The sequence below is a fragment of the Ahaetulla prasina genome, chromosome 4, assembly GCF_028640845.1.
Source record: "Ahaetulla prasina isolate Xishuangbanna chromosome 4, ASM2864084v1, whole genome shotgun sequence".
Lineage (NCBI taxonomy): Eukaryota > Metazoa > Chordata > Lepidosauria > Squamata > Colubridae > Ahaetulla > Ahaetulla prasina.
In genome coordinates this window covers 123,449,580-123,469,813 of record NC_080542.1, presented here as the reverse complement: position 1 = coordinate 123,469,813, position 20,234 = coordinate 123,449,580, and the positions used below count along the sequence as shown (strand labels likewise).

The 20,234-nt window shown below is 36.5% G+C and overlaps 1 protein-coding gene across 4 annotated transcripts in view; it reads right to left on the bottom strand.

Annotated features, from left to right (window-relative positions):
- Positions 1-8,461: 8,461 nt before the first annotated feature.
- Positions 8,462-20,234, bottom strand: part of ZNF804B (zinc finger protein 804B) — a 267,029-nt gene continuing 255,256 nt past the window's right edge. For all 4 annotated transcript variants that reach the window (XM_058182224.1, XM_058182227.1, XM_058182225.1 and 1 more), the window contains 2 exons: positions 15,545-15,675; positions 8,462-12,779 (listed from right to left, as the gene is read on the bottom strand). In XM_058182224.1, the coding sequence (XP_058038207.1) occupies positions 9,296-12,779; positions 15,545-15,675 (3,615 nt within the window). In that variant the 3' untranslated portion in view covers positions 8,462-9,295. The remainder of the gene's footprint in view (positions 12,780-15,544; positions 15,676-20,234) is intronic.

The following is a 20,234-nucleotide window of genomic DNA, read 5'->3' as shown; positions in this document are numbered from 1 at the left end:
ACGTGGTGCATATGGCCTGCAGGCCACCAGTTTGGCACCCCTGACTTAGATGGTTTTATCTTACATAAAAGATAAGATGATCCTAATGACCAAGATGACAATTGCTGCTTTGTATAAATATATGTTCTCATGATATCAGCCTTCCTTATGGGATGTGTGTGAGAATAAATATAGGTTGGTTTAGTAATTTAAACAGATGCATATTATAGAATGCTACCTGGTTTTGAGTTTAGGTCAGTCAGCCTCAGCCAACTTGAATAAACAAGTTCTGATGTAAAAGTATCCTGAACTGATACCAGTGGTGGGTTACAAACTTTTTTACTACCAGTTGGCCTGGTGGATGTGGCATGACTTGGTGGCATGGTTGGTGGGTGTGTCAGGGGAAGGATACTGTAAAATTCCAACCCCACTCCAGGGGAAGGTTACTGCAAAATCCTCATTTCCTCCCAATCAGCTGGGAATTTGGAGGCAGAGAATAGAAGGGGGCGGGGCCAGTCAGAATTTTTACTACCAGTTCTCTGAATTACTCAAATTTCCGCTACCGGTTCTCCAGAACTGGTCAGAACCTGCTGAAACCTTCCTCTGACTGATACCATAATTCCAGTTCCCTAAAGAGTAACTAGATAGGCATATGATTCAAAGGAACAGGACAAGCAACCAGATGTGCCAATGAAGAGATCAATGAGAAAGGTTAAATAAGGAACCTGCTTAGGGAGTCACTGCTCATATAAGCTAGATATTTTCCATATCAAATCTCACAACTTACATATGAGTATTTGCGTATGTATCTCAGAACAGTAAATGTAGAAAGAAGCCATGAAACATTCAGCAGGGACACTAATACTGTATTCATAAATGTATGTATGTATGTATGTATGTATTTTAAATATGCACAGAGTTGTATGGCCTGCAATTCAGTGGTGGGTTGTCCCGGTTCAGACCGGTTCACAAGAACCGGTAGTAAAACTGACAGGAGGCTCCGCCCACTGACCTAGACGTCAGCATAAGCGATCTGCTCATGCGCAGAAGAGAGTGCATGGGAGTGATGTGAACCGGTAGTAAAGGTAAGTAGAACCCACCCCTGCTGCAGTTGGCTATTAAGGTATATTTTCCCATAGCTTTAAGAGACGCACCTCAAGGCAGAAAGAACATAGAGATCAGCTATAAACAGAACTTTCTATCTAAAGTCTTTCTATCAAGAGTCCACCTCTTTGAATCATTGATTCCACTCTTAAAATTACTTTTTCTGTGAAGTTTTATGACCATTGACTTGGGATCTGCCTTTCTGTAACTAAATATTTTATATCCTGCGCTCCAGAAAGATGGTTAATAGGTCTTGGTTTTCATTTGTAGAATGTTTCAGGTGAGAAACAATACTATATTCCCATCCCATTTTCTCTTTTCATGCATTCACACTATCCTCATAGTATTTGGTTTATAGTTCCCCAATCATGCTTGCTGCCCTATTTTATCACTTCCAATTTGTTTGGCTCCTTTTTAAGTATTTGTAACAAACTAAGTCATGTTTACCATTCTACATCTATGCATTTGTTTTCTGTTTTTAAGTAGAGGAAGTATTGATTTTTCATAGATAATGAACCCCCTAAATTTTCTGAGCCAAATGTTTTCTGATTTTTGTCCCTAGAACAACACACTTCCTTCCTTCTATATCTGATAGTTTTCATTTTTAATTCCTACAAAATTTAGCTTTGTAATGCTTTAGCCAACGACATACAGGTAGTTCTCGAGTCACAATCACAACTGAGTCCAAAATTTACATTGCTAAGTGAAACATTTGTTAAGTGACTTTGCCCAATTTTATGACTTTTCTTACCACAGTTGTTAAGTTAGTAACATGGTTGTTAAAGTGAATCTGGCTTCCCTATTTACTCTGCTTGTCAGAGAGTTGCAAAAGGGGATCACATGACCCTGGGACACTACAGCTGTCATAAATATGAACCTGTTGCCAGGCAGCTGACTTTTGATCATGCAACTATGGGGATGCCGCAACAGTCGTCTGAAAAATGGTCATAAGTCTCTTGTTGTCATTGTAACTTTGAACGGTCACTAAACGAACTGTTGTAAGTGGAGGATTACCTGCATTTTCTAACTCATATTAAGTGCATCCTGTATATCCAGATGATTCAGACCATGGCCATTGAAGTCAAGTGTGCTCTGGCACAGCCAGTCATCCACCTGCAGAATTATTCTTTCTTTTCCATTTCTGAACTATGAAGGATGAATAAAAAAGAAATCTCCAGGATATTGAACTTCTTTGGATTATCACAATCCATTCCAATCAATTGTTGCTACTCTTGCATCTCTGCCTGAATTAGCAGGAAGGGGAAGTGGAAATTTTATTTTTGAACCTTTTGCAGTAAGCAAGCTATGTATCATTTCAGGGATATCATATCCTGTGTCCTATTCAACTGTGTACCCTTTCCTGTTCAATTTTTTACTTGTCTGAAGGTTCAGTACTAGTATCTTCTTTAAAAGACTAAAATGGTGTCTCTGAGCTTCAGCACAGCAGAGTATCTTCTTCATCTCTTGTTTCTGGTTATCAATCTTGTCTCTACCAGGCTTTTTTTTTTTTAAATGACAAATTTTCCTAAGTAGCTTCCATTAAAATTTCCTATAGATCCTCTTTCATTCATCTTTGCTTTCTGTTATTAGTGTAAATTTGGCTACTTACTATTTTAATTCTCATTTTTCTATTTTTCCTTCAAGCATTGCTATGAATATAATTTAGATTATTTTCAAGCAAAATATAATGGCACTATACATCAGAATTACACAACTCATTCTTTTTTACTTTTATTTTCTCTTTCTTTGAATATTTTCAAAAGAGAAACTTTTATTTAGTTTATCTTTTTAAGAACACACATATACAACTATAAGGAACTTTTTCATAAATAAAAATAAGCAAATACAATTTATAAAGTTGAAATGCAATATTTAATTGTTCTGAATTATTATGGATTTTAATGGTCTGGCTTGGCTGCTATGGTGCAGTTGTGAGTCAGCAGAAGGAGGGAGAAGGGGGAGAAGCCCAGGTATGGTCTTTGAGTGCAGCTGTGCTGTCACAACGATTTATGAACTGATCTGATTGCTAGCCAGGATTGTTATGGGGCAGATGGAAACAGGATTCCCTTTGGTCATGCCCCATATACAGCATAGGTGATGGGGAATAAAGGCCTGGAGGGGAGCCCACTATTTTTATTGTTGAGGAATATACTGTTGGTCTGACCTGCAAAGACAAGAAAGAGAAATATACATCACCCCTTTCAGCAATTATTGCAAATTGTTGAAAAGATTGTGTTAGACATTTTGACTGGAAAGAAACTTCATATTAAGTGTGTGGGAGAGTTTACTCATGCAGTTGTGATTTTCTCTCCCTGGGAAGGAGAAGGGAATGAGAAAGTCAATACAAGGCTTCCATTGGCAGAAAAGAAATGAAATCCCAGATAGAAGAATTCCCAAGACCGAGGGCAGATGGGAAAGGAGAGAGATGGCTGGAAGGGTGGGCAGAGGGAGCTGCATCACACAATATCTATGCAAAGTTGACTGATGAGATTCAAGAAAGAAAGATTCATGGAGCATATTTTGCAGTAATTCCCTTCCCTGCCACTTGGAAGGCAGAGGGAGAAGGAGGAAAAAGGAGGGAACTGGAAGGAGCAAAAGAAAGGGTGGTTATTAGTGAATAGTACTGAGAGAGAAGTTTGCAAAAGTGACATTTTGTAAATAGAAATTCTTAGTCTCTACAAATCATTGGATATAATAAAAGAGCCATAAAAGCTTGCATGGTCTCTGTCAATGTGTTACATTTGTTCTCTTCAATACTAAATGCACACCTAGATTTCAAAGAACCCATGGTCATACTTTGTTACTGAAAGCTTAATGCTTTAGCAAAATTCAGTATTGATTTAATGTGCCATATAATTTGAGGTGTGCATGTTCACTTCACCGAAAGGCTATCAAACATTTTACTTTTATTCTGTTTTGATGACTTTATATACAAGTCATAAAGTTACTTTACTATCATTAGTTTAGCTACAGAATGTTTGAAAAGCAATTTCAATCTTTGCTGATGAAGTCATTAGACTGTTGTTAAATCCAAAGACTGATAATAAATTACTCTATTTTTTTTTTCTAAACCACCAAGCAGGGTTTTGATTCTGGTAGGTTTATTCCTCCCCACTGCAGTTATCTATTGAAATTGAAGTTTTACTGTTGAAATTAAAATGAAACATCAATGCTTATTATGTAAAATTAGGAAGTCCCTTAATTAGTGATGAAGCTTACCAGGGAACTCTGAAGATAAATAGCCTCTGATAAATAGCCTCTGATAAATAGTCATATATACATACCAACTTTCTTGGAGTTTTGAGAGTGTGTGAATTGGCCAAGTACTACTTAAACAGACACTAAATACTATTAACATTTATAGTTATCATTCTACCATGAAGTTACAGAGAACTTCCTTGCCCTTAGTAATTCCAGGAGACAAAATGGCAAAAGTGGTGCCTGGAGTATGCCTGAAGGAACCTGAAAAATGAATCTGATAGAGGACAGGTAAGAGCTTTACATAGGGAGTTCATAAAGATTATCTGATGGTGATAAGAACAATCATTGTTCCATTCAATTGTGTGTGTGTGTGTGTGTGTGCAGTGCCACTATGGATACAATTTTAGGCACATGGTCAAGAAAGTTGTTTAGTTCCACTTTGAGTTGGACTCTGGCTGTGCAAATCCTTTGGAGCTGACTGAAGAATGGTTTAGCATAATTACGGGGAACAGTTTAAGCTTTTTGGTCCCAAGGGAATGGCAGAGTCCTCAATGATGGAAGTACAAGTACCTGAATATTAGATTAATGTCACTTATGATTGGCCTTTTACGTAGTTAGATGAATGCAACGTTGTGGGGGGGGGAGGAGGATGGGATACTCCGGCTTATAAAGAGGTGCTTGTTTGTCCTTTGTTCAAGAAGTTCATCCCTGGATTTGTTAGTGTTACACAAACTGAATTTCCAACCTTCTTTTTTAGAAGTTGAGAAGTTGGTTGCTTTAAAATGCCCGATAAAAGAGATTATCTGGATCCTCTTCAGGTGTTAGACTGGCATACAGCATCAAGAAGATATTGATTTATGTATAGATTACTTTTGGCAGAACTGTCCATCCTTGCTAGCTCTTCTTGATATCTCTGGTGTCCTTCTGGATTGGTTCACAAATTAAGAAGGAGAGACAGTGTGTTCCAGTATTTCACTTTCTACCTTTGGGGCCAACTTTGGTTGCCTTTTGAATGGAAAGAGATCTGGTCTTAGACCCTCCTTATGGGGTTCTGCAAGGTTCTATATTCTTTCTGCTTGTGTTAACATCTACTGTATGTGAAACTACTGAATGAGATAATTTGTTGACATGGAGTCAATATTGTTGTATGAAGGCCCTCAACTCCATTAATTGCCAGACAGTATGTTGTAGTTGAACATTATAGGAGTTGATGGAGACAATTTTGTGTAGCAGTTGTAATATCAGACTAGGAACTAGGAGTTGTAGTCCCGTCATAGGCACAAACCCGGCTGGGTGTCCTTGGATCAGTCACTTGGCTCTAGGAAGGAAACAATGGCACATCACTTCTGAAATCTTGCCAAGCAAAATGCAGGGACCTGTCCAGGCAGTTACCAGCCATTAAAAAAAAACCCTTACTCAAAGGAAACCTCCCCCCACAACCCCAAATCTAAAGATTGAAGTCTACAGAGTTAAAAAGCAATCAAGCTGGGGATTATTTTTCTAGGAGACTGCTCATCATTATGTATGAGAATATGGCAGGAGGTAATACTATAATAATCTATATACAACTGCATTTTATTGGCTGTATTATTAGTATCAATTGAAGGTATAATGCCCATTCCAAGTAGCATATTTTTATGATTATGGGTGCACAGTCAAATAGATGTTTTGATTGATTTGGCATTTTTATCCAACTATTATCTTTTTCTCAAAGGACCCAGGATATGTAGATGTTGTTGGTTGATGGTGTTAAATGTATCATCACAAGCTGTAAGCTGTTCTTTTGCAATTGGCTGATGATGACTTTGTTAACATTAATGGTGTTCAAATGGTGCTTTAGATGCTCCAGGTTCCTTTGCTATTGGAGCCACCTTTGATTTCCTTTGCCACAGACTTTTTATTTCTATTTGCAGATCTTTGTATTTTATGATTTTCTCCAGTTTGTTTTCTTCTATTCTGTTGTTTCTAAGTATTCTTCTTGTTGTTTTTGTTGTTAAAAAGAACTAGTGTTAATAACCAACATTACAGTTTGGATAAACAAAATGCATTTCAGTCCTATGAATTAAAATAAAAATATCTTTATCCCGTTGTTTCATATGATATTTAAAAAATGCATTACCAACGTTCTTTATACCATTACGTTTCTTTTATTGAAAAACATTATTGCATAAAACTACATTCCCAAGAAAGCTTGAATTAACTAAAAAAAAAGCTGTATCTGATGTTCAATAGTGCAATTCACATAGCTACTATATAATATAAAACATTTTACAGAGAATAAAAAACAGAATAATTATATAGAATATTAACAGAAAACTAGTTCTAAAAGAAATGAAATACTTGAAAATGAATCAAATGGCATATTTATGATTTTTATACTTTTATCTTTTTTGCAAATCTGCATAACAAATAGCTGTGTTCAGAATTTTATATATCGTATTTTTCAGAGACACACCTGATTATAAGACACAGCTTAGTTTTTGGGGAGGAAGCTAGGAAAAAAAAATCTGCCTACCAGGTATTCATCTAGCTAGCGTCTTTAGTTTGGTCAGCTTCAGCACATTAGTTTGCTGGTTTTTAATACCCTGCTTGGGGATAAAAAACAGCTTCTAAGGCACAGCTGAGAGTAAGCAGCAATGAGAAAAGCAGGCAAAGCATGGGGAGATTGCTTCACTTGCTAGCGCCTAGTTAGGCTAAAAAAAAGCTTCTAAAGAATAGCTGAGTGTCGTAGCAAAGCAGGGAGATAGCGTCACTAGCTAGCGCCTCGTCAAAGCACAGCTGAAAGTTGAAGGAGCAGGCAAAGCTGGGAAGATCGCTTCACTCATTAATGCTTTGTTAGGGCTGAAAAACAGCTTTGAAAAAGCTATATTTGGAGTATAAGACGCACCAAATTTTCAGCCTCTTTTAGGGGGAAAAGGGTGTGTCTTATACTCCGGGAAAATACGGTATATATAATTTAATTAACAGGAAAACCATTACAGTTCATTGGTGAGCTTCATCTAATCATTTTTATGTCACTACAAAGCAATTATTTTCTACCGACTTATGGTGAGATCAGTGTGGAATTGCATTTTGCACTGGGATCAAACTTTTTCAGCATGTGCAGAGCACAACCCATTTGAATGGCTGAATGTATATTCAATACTCTAATTGTTAAATTAGATCATGAAGAGAAAAGGGACATATATGTAGTGGCAGGTGATTTATTTAAAATTTCAGTCACTTTATGTTTTAAATTTCCCATTTATAAGCTGGACAAATAGTAACTTTAATGGCTATTTAAGTAAAAGAAATTATAAAATATAAAGAACTAATTTTTGTCTTTTAAAGCCATAAACCAGCCTTAAATCTGTTTAAAAACTGCCTAATTTTGGATCTTACCATTACTGAAAAATACTTTCTGATTGGACAAAACTATGAAACATTTCTATTCTACCTTTTTAGTCTATTGGGGTAATTTCTAATATCCTTAGCAACATCCTGAACCACATAATTTTAAAATCAATTCAATTCAATTAATAATCTCAATATATATTCATATGTACAGCCTCAACTTAAAAGAAATGCAAACGTACCAAAATCACAGATATATTTATATATATATTATGGTTCAATTGATTTTTAATAGATACAAGCCTCACAAAATTTGTTCCATATAATCTTTGTTTAAAGTCTGAACTGGAAACTAGGAATTGGTGTGTGTGTGTAGGAACCCAACACAATTTGGAAAATGTAGTTTAGTCGAAGAATCTGTGCATACATTTGTAATCTTAAGGTATAAATACATTTGTAATGTAATTATATTCACAGGCTGTTAATCTGATTCAGTGATTATGAATCTTTCTGAAGAAGAAAAAACTAGATTTTGCTTTTATCATACAAGGCCACAAGTGATAGAGCATCCATGGAAATACCTTAGTAATTTTTTCGGCCTTGGACGCGAAACAGAAGTATTCAGCAGGAAAGGTTTGCTCCTTTTAGATGTGTGTACAGTGTCATGATAATTTTGATGGTGCCTTTATTTATTTATTTTTAAGTGCAAGCATGTGGAGAGAGAGTCTCCATTTTTAGATTGTGGCTCACACATCTTCCTCCTCCTCCTCCTCCTCCTCCTCCTCCTCCTCCTTCTCCTCCTCTCATGATTATTATTTGACTCTCCAAACAATGATTATGCAAGAGCATGGATGCATTCTTGTCCCTGTGGGAGGGGGTGGGGCAAAATTTTTAGCCTGTATTTCTGTGACGTTGGGTACTTTTCATTTTTATTGCATCTTTTAAAGAACAAGAAAAATTGCATTGCTTAAAATCAGTTATGTGCTGCCAGTTGCATGTTGATGGGAGAATGGGGAGTTTATGTACTGCAAAAGCTTTCCAAGGTTAACCATTTTTGCATCAGTGGTGGGTTGCTCCTGTTCTGTCCAGTTCTATAGAACGGGTAGCTCCGCCCACCTGCCCCAACATCATCAAGGGTGATCTGCGCGTGCATGCTCTCCCGTTGCAAATCGGTAGTAAAGGTAAGTAGAACCCACCTCTGTCTTGCATGCATCTTTTTTTGAAAGTACATATAGATTTTTTAAAAAGAAAATACCTACTATAGTGCAAAGACTATGCTAAACCTTAAAAGAAGTTGTCAGACAATACCTCCTAATCAGGTACCTTCCAAATAGCTTGGGAATTTTGGAAGCTGCAGTCAAATTACATCTGGACTGTGCCAAATTGCAAGAGACTGCAGTAAGAAGCAGACATGGCTTTGTGACAAATAACTCTCTTCTCAACAGTTTAATGATCAAATTTATGTGCTGTGTCAGCCCAACTTTGATTTTGTTCAGCATTCTTGATTATTTGGAGTATATAAACCATGACTTCTCATATGGAAAACAATTACATTACAAAATGGGACTTTCCATTCTAAATTGCTTTTTGGAATGTGGGGCAGTGACCTTGCTATTTAACTATATTTTTTAACTTACTTTTTCCCCCTCAGTTCAGACAACCAATGTGCATGCCACGTTCAAGAATAAGGTGGAAGCTTCTGCCCCTGGAAAAATGGATGAATTAAAGGATTGAAATGCATTGTGGAAGATGCAGTTGCATTCAGCGGTGGAGTGAACCAAGTAGGAATAAAGGCAGTAGGAGGCAGAGATGGGATTGCCAGTTGGGTGACAGGGTGAATAGGAGTAGCTGATACCAAGTGGAAAGGATGACCAGACAACAGTGCTGCGTGAGTTGGCAGGAAGGTTGAAGCAAATGGCGAAATTGATACGGGCGCAAGATGAGCCTGTGAGAATGGATGCATATGGGTTACATTACTGCTGTGTGGATAAGCCCCATTGGACAAAGCCAAGCTTTGCAAAAAGGTTTGGTGGAGGGTGGCAACAGAAGTGTGCTGCTGGATTGGAACAGACTGAACTGCTGGAGATGCAGAGAATGTGGCCGGTTCAGTGGTTGACAGAACCTTGAGATGTTTTGCTACAAGTTGTTTCTGCATGTGCTGCTGGGCCTGTAGCTGTAGAAACCTATATTTATCTATTTCATCAGGGGAAAATATTATAGGATGTTGGGATAAAGGAGGAGAGATGCATTTATTATAAAGATCAGTCTCATATTCTGTTTCATTGGATTTATGCATAGCATTGTCAGGGAAATAGTTTAGCTCCTCTTCTGCTTGATGCAAGTCCGCCCTTGCGTTGTAGTCTTCTTTGGTGTCAGTAAAATTTGGAGCAAGAGAATATCTATGAGAAACAAAAGCACCAGGAAAATCACCTGTCATTGGATCACAGCTTGGCAGAAGAAGCTGTGTTTCATCGGTTAAGAGATCTGTCTTCTCTTTTATTGTTGTGCTTGCTTCCATATTTAGGGTTTGGTAGGTGGTTCCTGTCTGAATTAAGTCTTGGAGCAGGCAATTACTGTAGCTAGTGTTACCCATAATATTATCTAGGGTCAAATGTTCATTTATGTTGCTTTCCACTTCCCCAGTTTCAGGATTCCACACACAGTTCGTGTCAGCACTGTGTGTATTCTCCTGTGAAGGCAGCATTGTTTCACTCTCCATGGAAAACGTGCCAGGCACATTACAAGGGGAATCTATCCTGCAAGCCTTCGAAAAGCTGCCAGTGCTTCCAATTTGTCCCTGGTTTCTTTTGGATTTTACCTTTTGTAAAAGTAGCTTGGCAGTTAGTGACTTCTGTCTTGCTGCTTCCTTTTCTAACCAGTTGACAGAGCAAATTCCATGCTTATGCTTAGAGGTACAGTTCATATTCTGGTTCTCTGAATGGGCAGAGCAGGGTTTTTTTTCTTCACCAGTTCTCACAGTCTTTTTGTGTTTGTTCCAGAGATGCACTGATTCCTTCATGAACGATCCTGAATTGCTACCTCTAGATTGAGTGGAACTTGATGATGTTTCACTGCTTCCTGAATCATGAATGCAAGAAACTTGGGAACTGGTACATCTGCTCCTGCTGTGTTTACAGACAGGATATCTATTTCTACTTTGCTTTGTTCTTTCTCTTTGTAGCAAGTGCCCATATCTCAAATATCGTTGACATTTTATTGGATGCCTCTGAATACAATCTGCAGATCGCTGGCTTTTTTTGTGGCTAAAGCAATCCACATCTGCTTCATCAGAAGAAGAAAGGCAGTTGTGCTTTTGGTGCTTACATTTCTGTCTTCCAATTGACTTTTGTTTCCTTTTGCAACAAAAAGGCAGATTACCTCTACTATGATTGCTTGATCTATGATTACAGTAGCAACTTGTGTCGCTAGTCTCACTATTGGTGGAGATGTCAGAATAATTAGACAGTCTGTCAGACCAGGGTTTTTGAAAAGGGCAGAATTTCCAAAAATCATTAGCAAAACTCACATTATTTTCCTTTTCCAAGCATTCATTGGGGCAGTCTAACTTACAACCAAGAAGTGTATCTGTTCCACTTTCATTTATATTACTTGTACGAGTGACCAAATCCAGATTGGTTTGCTCCTGAGAATATATTAAATCACATTTTCCACATTTTTCCTTTTTTGGCCTAGACGCCAAAGAATAAATGCAAACATTTTCACCAACCTCATCCTGTACTGTTGTTTCACAGTTATGAAAGTGTTGTGCTAAAGATCTCATACACATTTCTGTATGGTGGCTTGTTGCTATTGTACAATGCCTTTGCAAGCAATCAAGGTGAGCAGGCACATTGGGTATGTTTTCATTCAAATCATCTGAAATGTATTTTGGAGCACTACAATTAATTTCATTTTCTTTGTCTTTATATAATTTTGGCTGACACTTTTTGAGATATAGACCACTGTTCTTCTTTGGCTTTAAAATGTTATCTGTTCTAATGGAGAATTGCTTCTTCTTGAAAAGATCCAAGGCATGATTTTCATCTGTATCCATAGTTCTTGAACACTCTATAGAAACATCTGGATTGACTTCATGCTGCCCATTGTCTTTATTGGCTAAGGGAAGTCTAAAGTCAAAATATAATGGATTGCACCCATAAGAAATAGAAGGTTCTGTTTTTGTAAACAAAAGAAGCTCTATCGGCCAATGAAAGGCTTTACTGCCATCTTTACTCAGTACATGAAGAAAAGGGAATGTTTTAGGCTTAATTTCATGAACCAAACCATCATTTTTTGATATTTCATTATCTGAAGCCACATTTTTTGAAGAATCAGAAGAACATTTGAATATACAGGGATTAAAGTGTATTCCACATGAATGTCCTCCTTCAGAGGCCTGTTGGCATGGGAATTCAGAGTCACATTCTGTTAGCAAGATGTTGCTGTGTCTATAATCTGTTTGCTGTATACAAGCACTGGTAGGTTGGCACTGAGATGTGATGAAACTTTGAATAGATTTCCGAGTCTTGACCAGCTGTCTTGATTTTACATCAGGAGAGCTAGCACATTCCAAATCTAAAGAATACTGTTTCTCCTTATAAAATGGAAAATGAGTTTCCACTGATTCTCTGTTGCTGTTTTGATTATTTTCATTATGTGGTTTATTTTTTCCAGACAAATTGTATAATTCTGAGCCCTGAAGTGTGCTTAATCGCTTTTGCACATTGGTTTTCCTCTTGCAACTCATATGTGTGCAAGTGTAACATTCCTCAGCAGCCTGATTTAGTTTTTGTTTTGGTGACCCAATATGGTCATGTGCTTCTTCTACATTCTCACTGAAGACAGATGCTGATGACTCAAGTTTCAAGTGGACTTTTTTAGAGAAGGAAAAGGACACTCCTGTCCTGTTACAAGAGTTCGTGCTGCAGGGGAACACTGGAGACTTATGGTTTTTAAGCAAACGGTGTCTTTCTATGCACGATTGATCCTTGTTTAGCAAAGGTTCCTGCAGTTTTTCGGAATGGTGGCTGGTGGAGCTTTTCACTTCATCTGCAGTCTTGGCTTTGTCTTCTTGAGCTAAGAGAAAAGTGTCTTGTGCTTGTTGCTGTGGTTGTTCTACAACTACCTGGGGACTTTTAAACATGGGTCTGCATCCGGCAACACTAGAAATAAATAATATAATGAAAACAACTTAAGTTAAAATGAATTTAATTTTCAGCATACCCTGTTAGAAAGTATTAGCCTGTGTAATTAGGATGATGAAATGGAATTCATCACCATCAGGACCCAATATGGCATTGGAAAAAATGTAATAATAACATGCTGAACTGATCACAATCAACATAAACATGTTATCCTTGATCTCATTCCATATGAGGTAGTTAATGAACATAGCATGCCGTGAAGGTTCATTGAAGCCTGAATTAATGTAGTAGATAGGATGTGCAGCCCAATGAGCTGAACTACAGACATGTGTAGTTTAGTAAAGATGTGCCCGAAAATGAAATGTGCAAATCTACGAAAATCTACATACATTACTAACCTCACTGCTTTCACTGACAAAGATTTGCTTTTGATTATAGTATTATGAACAGCTTCATCCATATCTTTAATAACTCCTAAACTAAGAGGCTATATACTTGTAGAAATTTTGCATATGGAAGAAATTTTGGATCAGATTTTTATTATGTCTGTATTTCAATACTTAACTCAGCATTGGTTTGTTGTAGATTTTTTTTTTTTTTGCACGTATGATATCTTGGAAGGTCTTTTACAGTCTTCAGTTAACTTTTTCATGACTTGAAAATATAATCATATTTTATTAATATAGATATGTTTTCCCAATATGGTATCCTTCACATGTGTGAAACTACACATTCTGTCCTCTTGATCTCATCTCAGATACATTGGCTGTGACTGTTGGGAATTATACTAAAAACATTTGGAAACCATCAGTTTTGGAAAGCAGTAAGAGGTACAATGGCCAATTGATTGTTTTGATAATCGGTAATGTAAATAATATATATTCCCATTGCTGAAACAGTATATCCAGTATTTCTTACCAAGCTGAGCTAGGGGCAGTGAACATAGCACTAGCAGCAATAGCACTTAAACTTACATACTGCTTCACAGTGCTTCACAGTGCTTTATACAGCCCTCTCTAAGCAGTTTACAGAGTCAGTCTACTGTCCCCAACAATCTGGGTGTTCATTTTTTCCTGACACAGAAGGATGAAGGCTGAGTCAGCCTTGAGCCAGTGAGAATCGAACTGCTGGCAGTTGGCAGAATTAGCCTGCAATACTGCATTCTAACCACTGTGCCATCACGGCTCAGTGAAATGAAATACTATGGCCATGTATTATGATAAAGTGTACAGCATGAGGAGAAAAAGACAAGATGGTGGCCCAATGTATTCTTTTCTTCCTCTACATTTTCGGTGAGAATGATTCAATTTGATTTTGTTCAACAATCAGAATTTTTTAAAATCTCAAAATCTTTCTGTCTCTTTGAACAAATTTGTAAAAATATATAAGATCTTAACAAACAATATTCCATCAATCCTCGGGATTAATGGTTCCAATCAGGTGTGTTCAGCATGGATGAGACCATGTTATTGCCACTTGCCACTTGTAGCTAATAAAGTTTCCTAGCCTATAAAGGCCCATAATTTAGGACCACAAATATGACAAGTGTCAAGAATCCCCATCTCTGTGGGGCCCCCTATCCTCTGGAATGAACTTCCCACAGGACTTCGCCAACTTCCTGACCTTCGAACCTTTCGCCGCGAGTTGAAAACATATTTGTTCATTCGTGCAGGACTGGCATAGGATTTTAGATTTTTATATAGTTTTAATTTTAATGGGTTTTATTGTTTTAAATTTATCTTAATTTGGGCCAAATTGAATAAGTTTTTTAAATAGTATTTTATCTTGTATATTTATCTTGTTCTTATGTTTTTATCTGGCTGTAAACCGCCCTGAGTCCTTCAGGAGAAGGGCAGTATAAAAATCTAATTAATTAATTAATAAATAAATAAATAAATAAATAAATAAATAAATAAATAAATAAATAAATAATGCAAGAATGAAACATTCCAAACCTCTGTCTCTTTGGAAGAATTTATCAACTCATTAATTTTATCCACAATTTGAAATAGTTGGGATTTTTTCTTTCTATCCCATTTAGGAAGATATCTGATGTTTTTAAAAATTCTTTATTAAAAGGAACTGATTACCTATCCCTAAGCAATGGCCTATCTGGGCTTCTCACTGTAACCATCACATAGTCAAATCTGATTAGTTATGTGATCATCATTAAGAAGATAATCCTTGCCTAGACAAGAAAGCAATAAGATTTTTTTAAAAAAAGTAAATCAAAGCATTTATTGGGAGGGGCTGCAAACAGGGACAGGAAGAGTACAGCATTGGGATCTTTAGATTTCTTTGGGTTGGTGGTTTTTTTTGCAGAAGTTTTATTTCCAAACTGATGTTGTTACCTAGTTAGGTAAGGAAACATCTTCCATTAAACCCCAAACTCAGAAAGTTTCAAGGACCCATGATTCAACTCTGAACTACAAATATTCTCTTCTAAGAGTAAAATAGTTTATTGTAGGAGAGGGAATATTTAGCCAGACTTCTTCTTTATTTGTGACATTAAAAATGTTTATTCTGAAAAATTCATCACAGCACTATTGAAGTAATTTCATAGAGATTAGGAAGAGGGTAAAAAGTCCAACATTCAAATGCCAAGGAATTATTGCAGGCTTCCAATTTTATTGTTTGTACAATAAGGATGTACAATTGGCATGGAGGATGAAGAAAATTCTCTGTGTTATATAAAGTAGAAGTAAAGCCATGGAGATTTCTCCTGGGACTATCAGGAAAAAAAGAGACAAGATTAAAATGTAATATTAGTTCCAAAGACGCACCATTCTGACTGCTTCCGCAACTCAGCCAGCTGATGAAGTCGTTTGAGAGCTTTCTCCTGCTTCTTTTCATCCTTCCAGGATTTTGAAGCCACGTTTCGTGCAAATTCCCTTTGTTTCAGCTCTTTCAATCTCTATGTGAGGAGAAAAAGAATAAAAGATGGTGCATTTAAATAAAAAAATAAAAAAAAATATATTCTATTCTATTTCTTAACATATCTATGCAGTTTCAAGCATTCATAAATTCAGTCTAACAATACATAAGATGCAAAGCTGATTCTATGCAGGTATACTTTAATAAATAAGTTAGAACTTTAACAGGTTTTTTGAGGGGACAATTTGTCTTGACATAAAATTGTATTTCTAACTACAATATGTAGAGCAGTGTTTCTTAGCAACTTTAAGGCATGTGGCCTTAAGTTTCCAGAATTCTGGGAGTTAAAATCAACATGCCAAGGTCAAGAAACACTGAGAGGAAGACTATCAAGTAACTCTGAAAGTACTCAAAGCAAGTACAAGATTCTGTGTATTCCAAACTTCAGAAACTAAAGTTTCTATTATCTTCACGAAGCTTAAATTATTCAAAAATGCCAAATGTAGAGGTTCTTCCCTCAAGTATGCAAAAAGCAAACAGTGGGCATCATAAGAATGTGATTCTTGTAACTGACTTGAGCACAACATTTGCAGACTTATATTAAACTCTGGCATCTCCATGTTGAGACAAGAATTAAAATGCAAACTGAAGCTTGTTAAAAATACATATTTTTAAAAAAATCAAAACTGATTAATGATTAAAATCTGGAAAAAGAAAAAAAAGAAGAAGAATAAACAAAACCTCTGAAGGTTTGCATATCCTGACATGGAGATGATGCAGAAAAAAATTGTGCTCTGCAACATCTGAAGTTGCAACAGGATTGAAAAAAGTAACTTATGTCCGGTTTTTACATTCATTCATGTGATCACAATTTTGGTGCTCAACAACTGGCATACATTTATGACTGTGCCCAGGATCCCATAATCACCATTTATGACTTTCCCAGATGATTTCCGACAAGCAGGCAATAGAGGAAGCCAGATTTACTTAACAACTGTATGATTCATTTAGCAACTGGGACAAAAAAGGTTATAAAATGGGATAAAGTTCACTCAAATGTTCTGCTTAGCAACAAAAAATTGGGGTTCAACTGTGACCCTACTTTGAGACTACTTGTATACATAGATACAAAATACAAACATACACTTCCGTATTTTATGCTACCAAAAATCTTTTTTTTTTTTATTGGCCAAGTGTGATTGGACACACAAGGAATTTGTCTTGGTGCATATGCTCTCAGTGTGCATAAAAGAAAAGATATGTTCATCAAGGTACAACATTTACAACACAATTGATGGTCAATATATCAATATAAATCATAAGGATTGCCAGCAACAAAGTTACAGTCATACAGTCATAAGTGGAAGGAGATTGGTGATGGGAACGATGAGAAGATTAATAGTAGTGCAGATTTAGTAAATAGTTTGACAGTGTTGAAGGAATTATTTGTTTAGCAGAGTGATGGCCTTCGGGGAAAAACTGTTCCTGTGTCTAGTTGTTCTGGTGTGCAGTGCTCTATTCCATGCTGCAGCACATTTTTTTTTTCAAACTTTGTGTCACAAAGCCACCAAGTCCCTTGAGAACTGAGGAGGAAAAGGAAAACAGCCAATTTTCTGTCACTAGAGCTTTGCCTCTTGATTAGGGTTTCCAGAAAACATGTTATGCAGCCTGAAAAGCTTGAAACTTCCTGCTTTGTCCAACAATAAATTGGCCATATAATCATTGATCAGACATGGATGTACTTAGAACAGCTTGACTGAATACAACTAAAGAAATGCATTGCATTGTTGGAAATGTACTCACCCTTTAGAATTAATTAAATAACACTAGAAAAGTAGCTCTAAACAATAACAATAGTCACTATATGTCCATTTGTAATGTAGAACATGCAAACAAAATATACAACATTAGCATCTGTATAGCTATTTATTTGTGCTTGGTTTGTAGGCAGCAAGCCAACACTATTGAACAATATTAAAATACTTGTGCTCATTCATAAGGATGCTCAACCAAGAGAAGGAACTTGAGAATTAACGTAGCTTTAAGTGTGCAATTACATTTTACATGCTATTAGGGTACCTAACTGGGTGGATAAATCTTGTCAAATGTGCCAAAGTATGATTTATTTTACAGAATCCCACTGTTTGTACTTTAGCTTCTATAAATAAGAATAGTAAGATGTTTGCAGACAGAACTATTGTATTGGTCAAAAGATGTATAAGATTAGCTGTAAAGACAATTGAATCCTATCAGTTTGGTAGGCCTTAGCAGTATTAAACCAGCAAGAATATTAAGAAGCACTGATGCTTAATTCAATATCCTATTGCCAGAGTTAGAGGCTATTAGTACATTCAAAAGAGCAGTAATACACAGAAAATCATACCAGATAAAGAATGTATTTTGACAGCCAGGCTAGCTGATACCAAGGGTTAAGTACCTTTGTGAATGAGCTGGAGTCGTTTGTAGTCCTGCTAGCAAAAGTTTCCTTTTAAATAAATACCCTAGAAGGATTTCAAGGTGGTTTTGAATCTACAATGCTATATTTACATGATGAACACAGTATATTAGATGTGCAGATACAAAACGAAATTTTGTTTTTCTAACTAAGCAGAAATTCCAAGCATAAAATGAATAAGATAAAGTTATTAAAAAACATAATTGGGATGTATTACTGAAGCATACAGTATTAGCCATCTAAGCAATCAGTGAAGAGAACAGTGCGAGAAATTGCTTTTACCATGGTAACTGATATTCTAAAAATAACTTCGAAAGCCTTTTACTTTTCAGGATTAAATGTATGAGAAAGGTAACTTTAATTTAAACCAATAAATTTCGGTTTGTTTTAAGTAGACACAGTAATAATAATACATTTACCTAAAAGGAACAAAATACTAAATTAAAGATGATCTCTTCAAAAAAAAAAAAAAAGAAAAGAAGAAATGCGAATGTATGATGTATATATGCATACATATATGTATGCATAAATACATGTATGTACGCACACACACACACACAGACACCAGGGGGCACAGTGGCTCTGTGGTTAAAGATACTGAGCTTGTCAGCTGGAGAACTGCTGTGCAATGGGGTGAGCTCCCATTATTTGCCCAGCTCCTGTTGAGCCAGCAATTCAAAAGCATGCAAGTGCAACTAGATAAATAGGTACCAACGTTGGTGGGAAAGTAACAGCATTCTGTGCACCTTGGTGTATAGTTATGCTGACCACATGATAATAGAAATATCTTTGGACAATGCTACCTCCCTCAGCTAAAAATGGAGATAAGCACCGCCCCCTAGAATCGGACATGACTGGACAGGGGAAACTTTTACCTTTAGCTTTTTACACATACACACACTAAGGGAGAGTCAACATTTTATGCAATGTTCAAGTTCCCTATTTTATCACCTCAAGATGAATTTATTCCTTGGAATTCCCTTTTTAACAAATGTTTGCATGTTCATATACTTTTCTGCCAGGAGACATATATCGCATAAGAGCAAGACAATGTATCTTTATCTCTTGGTCTATTGGTCAGTTGTTTTATCTATATTTGGACTGGTTCATCTTGGATGCCAGTTGCACTCTTAATCGGTAAAGTCTTCAGACAATTACTTACACCTTGGTCAGATCATCTGGATTATTACATTGTACTCTCCATGGAATGCCCCGAGGCCATCCGGAAACTTCACCTGGTCTACAATCCCACGACACATACAGTAAGAGTTGTTTTTCATGTCACCATTGCTACATGCTACATGTATTGCCAGTTGGCTTCTGGGTGCAATTCAAAACCCGGATCATTACATATAAAGCCTTTTGTGGTATAGGTATAGGTATTTCTCCCTGCCCACTACATTCTGGCAGAATAGATGCTTTCCATATTCTATCTATTAAATATTGCCATCTAACAGGACTGAAGAAATATGCTTTCCCTTGGCCATCTCCCCCCAAAACAACATGTCCTCAAAGATAGCAATATCAATACCTCTTAAACTTATATACCACTTCACAGTATTTTACATTCCTCGCTAAGCAGTTTACAGAATCAGCATATTGCCCCCAACAATCTGGGTCCTCATTTTACAGACCTTGGATAGATAAAAAGTTGAATCAACCTTGAACCAGTGAGAATTGAACTGCTCGCAGTTGTAGAATTAGACTGCAATACAGAATTCTAACCACTGCGCGGCCACAGCTCTCACAGATATGAATAGCACCTCTCTCCTAGAGTTCCAAAAAGCCCTTAAGATGTTGCTTTAATGTGTTTGATAGTTCCTTTGGCTGTTTGCATTGTTTTAATGTTTTAACTGTTTTTATTGACCTTAGACTTTAAAGCCACCTGGAACATCCTATATATACAACAATAATAACAATAATTATTATTAATAACAATAATAACAACAATAATAATAACAATAATAACAATAATAACAATAAAATAATTTACAAATTCTGTGACAACAATTTAGAGACTTTAATTATCAACTGCAAACCTTACTATTTGCCTCGTGAATTTTCCTCATTTCTTCTAATTGCTATTTATGTCCCACCACAAGCCTGTGTAAACAAGGCATTACGAACTCTAGCTGATCATGGAG